The sequence below is a fragment of the Martes martes genome (genome assembly GCF_963455335.1).
Source record: "Martes martes genome assembly, chromosome: 12".
Lineage (NCBI taxonomy): Eukaryota > Metazoa > Chordata > Mammalia > Carnivora > Mustelidae > Martes > Martes martes.
In genome coordinates this window covers 17,658,368-17,670,932 of record NC_137900.1, presented here as the reverse complement: position 1 = coordinate 17,670,932, position 12,565 = coordinate 17,658,368, and the positions used below count along the sequence as shown (strand labels likewise).

General features: G+C 35.8%; 1 protein-coding gene across 2 annotated transcripts in view; it reads right to left on the bottom strand.

Annotated features, from left to right (window-relative positions):
* The window catches only part of VPS13A (vacuolar protein sorting 13 homolog A), a 236,683-nt gene that overhangs the window by 155,993 nt on the left and 68,125 nt on the right, over positions 1-12,565 (bottom strand). For both annotated transcript variants that reach the window (XM_080820523.1, XM_080820524.1), the window contains exons 20-22: positions 8,578-8,714; positions 6,470-6,602; positions 4,154-4,271 (exon numbers count right to left, since the gene is read on the bottom strand). In XM_080820523.1, the coding sequence (XP_080676649.1) occupies positions 4,154-4,271; positions 6,470-6,602; positions 8,578-8,714 (388 nt within the window). The remainder of the gene's footprint in view (positions 1-4,153; positions 4,272-6,469; positions 6,603-8,577; positions 8,715-12,565) is intronic.

Sequence of the window (12,565 nt, the reverse complement as noted above, 5' to 3'; positions counted from 1 at the left end):
ACACAAAGCCTTGAGCTCGAGGAAGTTTTTCAATCAATATTTACTTTAAATGTAAATGGTTTAAGTTTTCAAATGCAAGATATAAATTAACAGAATGGATGAAAAAAATGAGATCCAACTATAGGCTGTCTGCCAAGACTCAGCTTAGATCTAAGGACACAAATAGTTTGAAAGCTAAAGAACAGAAAAACACATCTCATGCAAATAATAAATATAAGAAAATAGGAATAGCTTTAATAAAAGCAATCAGAAAAGATTATAAGTCAAAATCTGTTACTAGAGACAAAGAATATTATACAATGATAAGAAGGTAATTTCACTATTAAGATATAAATTAAAACATATATGCACCAACCATTAGGTCAAAAATATACAAATCAAACACTGACAGAACTAAGGAAAGAAACAGATCTACAGTCAGAAGATTTCAACACCCCATTTCAATATCTGATGTAACAAACAGACAGAAGCCCAAAAAGAGGATGAGAACAATGCTATTGACAAAAATGGACCAAAAATAGACCAGAATACACATTTTTCTTAAATGCACACAGAACGTTCTCCAGGAAAAACCATAAAGAAGGCCACAAACGAGTGTCAAATTTTTTAGAGGTCTGAAATCACTGAAAGCATCTTTTCTGATCACAATGGAATGAAATCAGAAATCAAAAGAAGGAAAATGTAAAATTCACAATTATGTGGAAATTAAACAATACACATATTAAACAATAAGTCAAAGAAGCAAGTACAGGAAAATGAGAAAATATCTTGAGACAAGTAAAAATGAAAACACAGAATAATAAGATTTATAGAATATACCAAAAGCCATACTGAGAGAAATCTATAGCTGTAAACACTTACATTTAAAAAAGCTCTCAAATCGACAAACTAACTTCATACCTTAAGAAACCAGAAAAAGAGCAAGCTAAACCAAGAGCCAGCAGAAGTAAGGAAATAAAGAGCAAAGAGAACCAAAACAGACAACTGAAAAATAACAGAGAAGTTCAACAAAACTGGTAAGTGATTCTTCAAAAAGATGAACAGAGTTGAACTTTTAGATAGACTGAGAAATAAAAGAGAAAAGGCAACTAAAATCAGAAATGAAAGCAGGGGCATTACTACCAATTCTACTGAAATAAGAATGATTATAAGATAGCTATGAACAATTTTACACCAAACTGGATAATCAAGATGAAGTGGACAATTTTCTAGAAACCTAAACCTACCAAAACTCTAAACTGTGAAAAAATAGAAAACCTGGAGAGACCTATAACTAGTATGGAGATTGAATCAGTAATCCAAAATCTCCCAATAATGAAATGCCCATGATTAAAGGCTTTCACTAGTGAACTCTACCAAACATTTTAAAAGAATGTAAATTCTTCTCAAATTCTTTAAAACACTGGAAGAGAAAGGAACACTTCCTAACTCATTTTAAGGCCATGATTACTCTGATACCAAAGCCAGACAAAGACACTTCAAGAAATCTATAGACCAACATTCCTTATGACCACTGATCCAAAAATCCTCAACAAAATTCTAGCAAACAAAACTCAATAGTACCTTAAAAGGATTATACACCATGACCCGTAATTTATTCCTATAATGCAAGGATGGTTCAACATATGAAGACAGATCATTGTAATATACAACATTAATATAATGAAGGAAAAGAAACACACAATCATTTCCTCTGCTGAAAAGTATTTGAAAAAATTCAACACACTTCCATGATAGAAACATCCAACAAATTAGCAACAGAAGCTAACTACATCAACATAATAAAGGTCATATATTAAAAAACCCACAGCAGGGCACCTGGGTGGCTCAGTGGGTTAAGCCTCTGCCTTCGGCCCAGATCATGATCTCAGGGTCCTGGGATTGAGCCCCACATTGGGCTCTTTGCTCAGCGGGGAGCCTGCTTCCCCCTCTCTCTCTCTGCCTGCCTCTCTGCCTACTTGTAGTCTCTCTCTCTCCCTCTGTCCAATAAATAAATAAAATCTTTTAAAAATAAATAAGTAAGTAAATAAATAATAATTTAAAAAAAATTAAAAACCCACAGCTAACATACTCAATGATGAAAGACCAAAAGCTCTTCCTCTATGCTCAGGATAAAGGACGACTGCTTAAATCACTTCTATTCAACATAGCACTGGAAATTATAGTGAAACTAATTAGGCAAGAAAAAGTTAAAGGCATCCAAATTGTAAAGAAAGTAGTAAAACTGCCTTTGTTCAAAGATAAAGTAATCTTATATGTAGAAAACCCTAACAATTCCACACACAGACGCATGCAAAGAAATAATAAATGAATTCAGCAAAGTTACAGAATATTAAAACCAACTCAGAAGAATCCATTCCTATACAGTAACAATAAACAGTCCAAAAGGATATTAAGAAAACAATTCTATTTACAATAGTATCAAAAATAAACTTCATCACAGAAGTTGAAGACATATATTGCAAACTATCAAAATGCTGCTGAAAGCAGTCATAGGAGACACAAAGAAATGGAAAGACATCTCATGTTCGTGGATTGGAAGACTTAATATTAAGATGTCACTATTCAAAGCATTTACAGATTCAATGCAATACATATCAAAATCCAAGTATCTTTTATAAAAACAGAAAATCCACCCTGTAATTCCTATGGAATCTCAGAGGTCGCCAAATAGCCAAAACAATCTAGAAAACAAAGTTGGATAACTCATACACCTGATTTCAAAACTTACTACAAAGCTCTAGTCATCAAAACTGTGTGGCTCTGGCATATAGATAGAAATAGAGACCAATGAAATAGAACAGAAAACCCAGAAATAAACCATCACATGAATGGTCAAATGATTTTCAGTAACAGTACCAAGACTATTCAATGGAGAAAAGATAGTCTTTTCAATAAATGGTGCTGGGCAAACCAGATATCCACATACACAAGAACAAAGCTGAGGCCATACCTTATACCACATGCAAACAATAACTCTAAATCTATTAAAGATCTGAACATGAAAGCTCAAAGTATAAAATTTTGTCAAAAGGATACAGGAGAAGTTTTAGGACATTGAATTTGAAAATAATTTCTTGGCTATAACACCAAAAGCACAGAAAACAGATAAATTGAACTTAATATTTAAAACTTCTATGCATCAAAGAACACGATCAAAAGAGTGATAAATAAGGCAATCCACAAAATCAGAGGAAATATTTGCAAATCATTTATCTGACAAGGAGTTAGCATGCAGAATATATTTAAAAACAGAAGTCTCCTGCAACTTAAAAAAAAACAAACCCCAATTAAAGATGGGCAAAGGACTTGAAAAGATATTTCTCCGAAGAAATATTGTAAACTGCCAATAAGTACCTGAAAATTACCTACTTAGTAATCATTGGGAAAATACAACTGAAAACTCTAATTAGATACTACTTCATATGTACTGGGGAGGACTGTTTTTAAAAATAAGAAAATAAGAGATGGTAAAGAGGTGGAAAAACTGGAACCTTTGTGCACTGCTGGTGGGAATATAATGGTACAGCTGCTATGGAAAACAGTAGGGCAGTTCCCCAAAAAATTAAAAATAAAATTATTGTAGGATCCAGCAATTCCATTTCTGGATATATAAATAAAAAAATTTAAAGCAAAGACTCGAACAGTTATTTGTATATTGATCTTCACGGCAGCACTATTACAACAGCCAAATTTCATTGGAATAATCCAAATGTCCATTTGATCCATATATATGCAATGGAATATTTTTCAGCCTCAAAAACAAATGAAATTCTGATATATGCTATGACATGGATAAACCTTGAAGGCATTATGCTATGCACAATAACTCAGACACAGAAGGACAAACATTGCATGGTTCCATTTGTGTAAGGTACCCAGAGTAGCCAGATTTATAGAGAGAGGAACAATCAATCATGACCACCATGGGCTGGGAAAGTGGGGCATTATTATTTAATGAGTACAGTTTCAGTTTGAGAAGATGACAGAGTTATGGAGATGGATGGGTGATGGATGTGAAAGTACTTAATGTCACCGAATTTTACACTTAAAAATAAAGTTTATGTTACACATATTTTACCCCCCCCAAAAATCAATGAAATATGGTATTCCCTTAGAAAATCTACAATCACATGAAAGAGACAATACATACTTGGGCATCCTTATATCCATGAAAACCATGGCCTTCGAGAGCTCCACATTGAAGTGCATAGGTACCAAAACATGCTGTGTAGATACATTGAGTTTTCGTGCTTCTCTCCAATTATCACCTAATTATGGAAAACAGTACATGTTTACTTAGCACACATGTAATCTGAAAAACACATTAAACCTAAAATCACTACTAATACTTTGTAGTCATATACTGCATGGTATAGAAAAATCTTCCTACATCTACACGATCTTAATGCTACCTTCTCAGGTACACAAAATGAGCAGGTAAACTCGTTTCCCTTTCACTGCTTCAAAGACTGTTTCAACAGGAAAAGGCTTATTAAAAAATCAACAACATAGTTTAACCAAATCTACTGTGCATCCATTTAGTCACTACACCCAGCAGATACATAACCACCCCCCCCAAAAATGCCTCTAAGGCAAATAAAAAGGAAGGTAGAGAAAAGTACAGTTCTTCTGTATTAATGAAAGCTACCATTTATTCAAGATTTCTAATAGGCACTGCTCCAGGCAATGTTTAAATTTTCATTTAATTCTCACAATGATGTTTAATCATCTCATTTTAGAAAACTGGGACTCAGAGGAATTTTTAATTTGCTTATGGTCAAAAGGCTATATAAGTTGGAATTTATATCCAGCTCTGCTAAGATGAAATTTGCGTGGTACAATGTATCTTCATATACATTACACTTTGAACCTAATTATTCTGGTAAGAAAAAGTAAAATGAACTATTACAATTTTATAAATTCTAACAGTATCAGGATTAGTGAAATATTTCCTTCTATTCTCAATTTATAGATTAAAAAATATTTAGAAGGGTTTCAGTATTTATCGAGAGTTTATGACAATTACCTAAAGTAACCCCAATGCCAAAAATACATTACTCTAAAAAAGATATAATTATTTAAGAACAGTTAACACTTGCAAAAACAATTCTATATAATTCCAGTAATTTTCAGCAATAATGGAATACTTTAAATTTTTCTTCACAAAGCATCCCAATATCTTAAATATTAAGTACACTTCATGGACTTCAAAAATTAATTACCAAAATGTACTAAACATACCACAATACTGTTATTTACTCCTTGGGGAAAAAAATTATGGGTTTTCTATAAATATTTTATATTTGCCACCCACTACACTTCTGGGCTTTTTCTATACCAACCAGAATATGCTAAAAATGGAAATCAAGTTTATTATCCCAAACTGAACATAAAAATAATAAGAATGTTCCAGGAATATACAATTTAATACTTTTAATAACCATTACTCTGGGTTTGTATTAGTTAGCTCAGAAAATTAAAATTTGAGCATATACATACAGATCTCTAAAACATCCATCAATCCAACTGTTGAATTATCTAAATGTTTACTAACACTCCAGGGATTCAGAAACAGGATGACACAGAAGAAAAAGGGCTCAACTAGTCTTACGTCTCTCTCACAATCTACTTTTAGTGGCTCTTGACAAGTCAATTTCTGGCTCTACTGACTTCATCTAAAAACTAGATCAAAAGCAAAGACTCTATCAAAAGTGAACGGGGTAAAGATATGCCTATGATACCCTCCTCAATCCTCCTAACACCCTCCTCTGTCTTTGTGTGGCTGTTTATGCCCTGGAGTGTCAGAGGCCCCAGCGCTGGAATGCCTCTGGCTGTGAGCAGCCTCTTGTGATTGTCCTGTATAAAAAAAATATTTTAAATATGTGCCAATGTCTTCCAACCTTGTCCAAAGGATTTCTCAATCTCAGCACTATTGATACTTGGGCCAAATAAGCGTTGTGGAGTCTACAATGTATGACATTTAGTAGCATCCCTGACTCCCACTCACTAGATACTAGTAATGCCCCTACTTCTCACCTGTGACAGTCAAGAATGTCTCCAGACATTGACAATGTCTCTCGAGCAGGAAAATCAAATACTTGAGATACTGCTCCTAGACATGGTCTACTATTACTTCCTACTCAAAAGTATACAAGTTTCATTAGAAAAAAAAAAAAAAAAAGATTTTACTTATTCATTTGAGAGAGAGCGAGAGAGAGAATGGGGAGGAGGGGGCGAGGGAGAAGCAGCCTCCCCACCAAGCAAGGAGCCCAACACAGGACTCAATCCCAGATCCCTGAGATCATGACCTGAGCCAAAAGCAGACGCTTAACCAACTGGGCCATCCAGGCATCCCAAAAATATGAAAGTTTTAATATATTTGGGATGAAGGTCTTCAGAGAAACTGTCTAAAAACCTAATCATTTTAGAAAAAAAAGAATCAATAAATAATGCATTATATACTTACCAACTGTGCTGTAAAGCAGCTGTATGCTTGTAAGCTGAACATCAAAGGAATCATAAGCTCTATGCATGATCTCTTCAAGACTGGCCCCACCTGGTTTCATATCTGGCAATTCCGAACGACTTTTACTTGTCACCTTAAAGTTAATTTTAACAGTTTAGATGGTGAAAAATACTTCAAAATAAAAATGTAAATTTTGTATCTTTAAGACTACAGCACAAAAATTTAATAGAAGATAAGACAGACTCACAAGCTGACATGTAAGGCTAACAGAAGTGTCTTTATCCATGACATGTATAACGAGAAGACCAGGGACAAAGTGAATTTTTACATATTAAGTTATATTTCTCAATTATGTCATTAAAAGAGGAAAACCAAGCCTGCCCTAGAGAACAATACATTTGAAACTTTTTTATATCTGATAAGAAGTCTTTTTATTAAAAAACAAAATTAAAAGACAAAAACAGCCTACAAAATGTTTCTATGTCACAATGACAGATATTTAGATAGTTTTATAAGAAGAAGAATCCAGAATTAAGTATTAGGGTAGCTGAACTGTAGTCCCAACTCTGCCATTTAGACAACCTCATGCAACTTATATTTGTACCATCTCCTCCTTGGCGTACTATACATAACTACTTTTTTCACTTAAACATCCTGGAGATCAATCACTCCACCACAGTATATAAAGATCTTATTCATTTGTGTGTGTGTGTGTGCATGCGCCTTAACATTTTCACCTCTATTTTATATAGCCCATGTGCAGCAGACTGTCAAAACTGATTATCTCTAAAGGGTAATGAATTTTAGATAAAAGGTTAAACAAATTGCCTAAACAAAGGTCACAAAACTAGATAGATACCTTATTCATGACTTTATGCTCCTGCTATCACACCACACTGCCCTTGAAACAATTCTATAACCAAAGTCAAATGTAAATAACTGTATAAATTATATTATAAACATAAATCCAGCAAGCTTCTATGTAATTACCAACTGAAGAATAAAAACAAAGAATAAAGGATAATGTCAATATCAAGGAAAGGCACATATCTGTTAGGTAGCCAGAAAAGCTTTCCAATATTACCCATCTTTCTTGGGTCTTTCAATCTTACAGCTATTTAATATACATTTAATGATCTAGAGCAGTGCGGTCCCACAGAACTTTCTACGAGGATGGCATTGTTCTCTATCCGTGCTGAAATAACAGCCCCAGGCACTTAATACCATTAAATTCTTGTATGTGGCTAATGTGACTAAAGAACTAATTTTTTACGTTATTTAAATTTAATCAGTGTAAACAACTACATATAGAGCCAGTGGGTATAGAACAGTGCAGATCTAGAAACACAGAAAAAAATTCTCTACCCAAAACTGAGGAAGAAAAAGTGTACATAATTGGATGGAAAAGGAAATTACTTAGGTAAATGCAATTAGACTGTTTCTCAAGCTAGGATTATTTAATAGAAATATTAAAATGTCAAAAACAAATAAATAAATAAATAAAATGTCAATATACACAGTTATATACACAAAAAATTCAGAAGGACAAAGATTTGATTATTTCCAGAATCCCCTCCCATTTGATGTATTTTCATTAGTCAAATAGTAAATTTACATTGAAAAGGAAATACTCTCTTCAAACATTACTCTCAAATTCTATAAATATAATTCCTAGTTTCACCCCTAGCCTGCAGAATTCAAAATGTCCATTTTGGTATCAGAAATACAGGAAAACTACCTGGTTAAATGAAACTTCACATTATTTACTAGAAGGAAAGAGACTTATCAATCCTACACTCTACCATACAGTTAAAAATCATAATAGCAAATCAAGCTGCTTAAAAAACAAAATACACTGGGGCGCCTGGGTGGCTCAGTGAGTTAAAGCCTCTGCCTTCGGCTCAGGTCATGATCCCAGGGTCCTGGGATCGAGCCCCACATCGGGCTCTCTGCTCAGCAGGAAGCCTGCTTCCCCCTCTCTCTCTGCCTGCCTCTCTGCCTACTTGTGATTGCTGTCTGTCAAATAAATAAATAAAATCTTAAAAAAAAACCTTTTAAACAGGGAAATATCTTAAATATTATAATATAGGGCAAATGTTAGCATATACCTTCAGATGACCAAGATCCAAAAGAAGAAGATTTGATGTAGGGCTAAAAATTCCATCTTGTGGGATAATAACATACGAAGCCTTCAAATTAATTTTGAGATCAAGAACTTTCTGTGTTTCAATAATGTACAGTAGACCTGCAGAAAATTTAAATTGAAAATGTGAAGTATTAATTTTAAAAATATCTTAAGCAAAGTATCTTCAACATATTGTAATCTGTTAATCAATGTATGTATACCCTCCTAATTAAATATAACTGGGTACAAAATTGTAATGATTCCTCAAAGAAATGTTTCTGACCCACAAACTCAATTTGGGTAAAACCAGGGACAAACATATCTAAAAAATTATGTTTCCTGAAACATTCAGTAAGCTTGGAACTTAAGTACAGAACTGATTCACAGCATAGTTGTTCATTTTCTTCCCCCCAAATTATCTGTATTCAAACACAGACAACACAGCTTTACTCAAGTCTGTTTGCTGAGTGAGTCAGGTACAACAGTCCCAAGAAGCTGCCAGAAAGGATAATCTGGCATTCAATATTCTTGATCTCACTGTTAAGCATTTCTCTACCCTAATTTCCATCTCCACTGTAAGACTTCCTCAACCAAAATAATCTGTGTCATGTGTTCCTGACTCTACAAATCCAAGTCCTATCCTCCCTGGAAATCTCACCTTAGGCCTTACTTTCAATGAGAGCTTTCTGGATGCCAGGTCACAGTGATCTGTCTAGTTTGTTTCTTAACAGAAGAGGGGGACGTTGAATATTTGGTTTTGGTTATAAGTCTACTGTGTCCCTCCTCTGCTTCCCACTGCACTTAGAACAAAATCTGAATTGTTTAAAAGAACTTTCAAAGTTTTGTTTTACTGACACTGTGCCTGCCTTTTTTTTAACATCATTCCACTACCCCTCGATTACTACATTAGGACCAACATAGTCTTCTGGAGCTGCCAAAATCACCCAATTCTGTCCCAGGCTGGGACCCTTATATTTTACCACTGCTATGAAGATTCTTCCTTATACTCTTAAGCTGGGTGGGTCCTACACACACACACACACACACACACACACACACACACACACACATCTGGTCTTAATGTTACTTTTTCAAAGAGCTATTCTCTGACCCTATCATCAAAACTATATGGAGATAACCCATTATTCTCATTTTCTTCACAGCCTCTGGGCCTATTAGAACTTGTTTCCTCCATAAGCTCCAAACTCACCCATGTGCCTGCTCTGTGAAAGTGGATCTGAGCATTTTTGATACTTTTCTGTTGCAAATTAGTACTAAAGGAGATAGGAAACCCTTGGTGAGACACTGCAGGAAGACAAAGTGTTGCTTCCTGGTGTCAGTGTGCTCACTCAGCCAATATCCTACAGTGGTGTGACTTTCTCCAAAACCAGGCACATGCTGTACACAAATACCAACAGCATCCAACAGCCATCCTTTCCCTAAAAACCCCCTTCACTCAGTTTCACAGCAGAATGCATTCAGTGAGACACTGCCCCAGGAACAGCTTCCCCATCACATCAGACGGTAAGTTCAAGTAAGTTTCAGAGAGCAAGTTTCCAGCCACTTTCCCCAACATGGCATGAAACTCACTCCTTGGCGAAGACAAGGATATCCTGCCAGAGAATGCAAGGTCAGTGTGATGCCAGTGGGTACTTCTTACAACTACTCTTCCTATGTTCTTTAAAATAATATTTTTTAAGTGAATTTTAAATTTTTTAAGTAGAGGACACTTAGTTTTATGTCTGTCCTATCTTAAGATCATCACATCCATCAAAAGGCAAAAACTACATCTGTTTTTATCACTACTTTGTTTTCCAAAACTTAGCACAGCATCCAATATAGATTTGGCTCATGATAAATATTTGACTGAGTAAATAAAGGAGATTACTGAAAGAAATAAATGACTACGATCCTATCAAAGAGCCTTCTTTTTCAAATGAAGGGTTTTCATAAATGACCACATCTGTCAAAACAACCATATTTGACAACGGTAACTAATTACATGGTTATGCTCTAGAAGCTGATGCCCCTACTTGACAAAGAGGAAACGATCTGAAAACCTTCACTCCTAAGAATGAAGAAAATAATACAAGAAAGGTATCAGGTTCTAGAGGAAGAGGATAATAAGTAGAGGCTAATATAGAAAGAAAAGTAAAAGAAAAGATTGAGAGAATGAATAGAGAAAAGAACCAAAAAAGATAGAACTGTGTAACAGATGACTCTCTTCCCAAATTGGTAAATTTTAGCTTTCTGGAAAAACATTAAAACATATTATTCAACTTTTTTAATTAAAAACTTATACTAGCACCCCACTTTTTCGTAATATTAACATTTTATTCTAATAATAACATTATTTGTGCACAGAAGAAAACAAGAGTTAGAAGAATAGACTTCAAATAGTTAAGCCTGTTAAGTAGAAGTTAAAACACTAATGACTTCCACTTCTTAAAATATTTAACATCGGGAGAGAAGCCCAAGATAGCAAAGGTATAGGAGACCTTGGTTTCATCTGGTCCAAGGAATTCACCTTGATAGCTATCAAATCATTATGAACATCTGCAAACTCAACTGGAGATCAAAGAAATGCACAGCTGGAACTCTACAAATAGAAAAGCGACCACTTTGTGCAAGGGAGGAGGTGCGGAGAAGTGACTCCGAGGCGCTATGTGGGGAGATACACCAAGGGGGGGAGGGAGTCTCCATCAGGCAGCAAATTGGGGGGGGGAATCCTAGGTGGGACAGTGTGGTGGCATGACCCTTGGGGTGACAGGAAGACTGGGGGTGCTTGAGTGCAACAGAGTTCCTAGACATCAGAACAGAGAAGCTGGCTACTATATGTGATGCCAGGAGAGGGCAATCAGCTCAGGGTTGCCATAAATTGCAACCAGGGCATGGTCAGGTGACTGCTCTCCAGAAGGGGCCCAGTATAAGTGGCAGAACCAGGGAGACCCTTCTTTCTCCCCAAGCGGAGCAGTACGGGAGAGCGCTGCAGGAGTCTGCAGGGTTTGGAGACTCAACACGGGGTGGTGTACCTGTGACAGAAATGCTCAGTCACAGGCTGGGTGAGGATGGAATACAGCCAGAGACCAGGGAAACAGGAGTGACTGACTGCTCTTCCCGGAGGGGTCACTGAGGAATGGGGCCCCGAGCTCTCAGCTCCAGGCCACAGACTGGCAGACTGCTATTTTCGCGTTTTCATTCTCATCCTCTAAAGCTGCACGGAAAGCCTTCAGGAAACAAAAGCCACAAAGAGCAAATGGGAGCAGATTACTTAACCTGGCCCCCTGGCAAGGACAGTACAATACCACCTGGGGCAAATATACTGCAGAATCAAACAGGCCCCTCCCCCAGAAGATCAGCAAGAACATCCAGCCAAAACCAACTTTACCAATCAACGAGAACTGCAGAACTCCAGCACTAGAATACAGCACACAGAACTCATGGGTTTTTTTCCCCATGATTCTTTAATCTTCCAATTTTAATTTTTTTTTACTTTTTTCTCGTTCCTTTTATAACCAATTTCTTATTTTATCAACTCCTTTTTAAAAACTCTCTATAGGGATGCCTGGGTGGCTCACACAGTTGAAGGTCTTCAGCTCAAGTCACGATCCCAGGGTCCTGGGATGGAGTCCCACATGGTGATCCTTACTTGGTGGGGAACCTGATTCCCCTCTGCCTGCCACTTCCCCTGCTTGTGCAATATTCTTCCTCTCTCTCTGACAAATAAATAAATCTCTTTTAAAAATCTGTCATTTTTAGTTACATTTTATCCCTTCTTTGTATTTAATTTTACTTTTGTGTATATATGTTTTTCTTTCGTACAATCTAGGGATGCAGTAACTTGTAACAGAGCAAAATAAACCCAAAATCTAGTGTATAGCCCTGTTCTATTCACCTGTCTGATCATATTTGTTTTTCTTGTTTCTTGTTATTTTTTCATTTTGTTAAAATTCTTTTTTGCTTTTCATCTT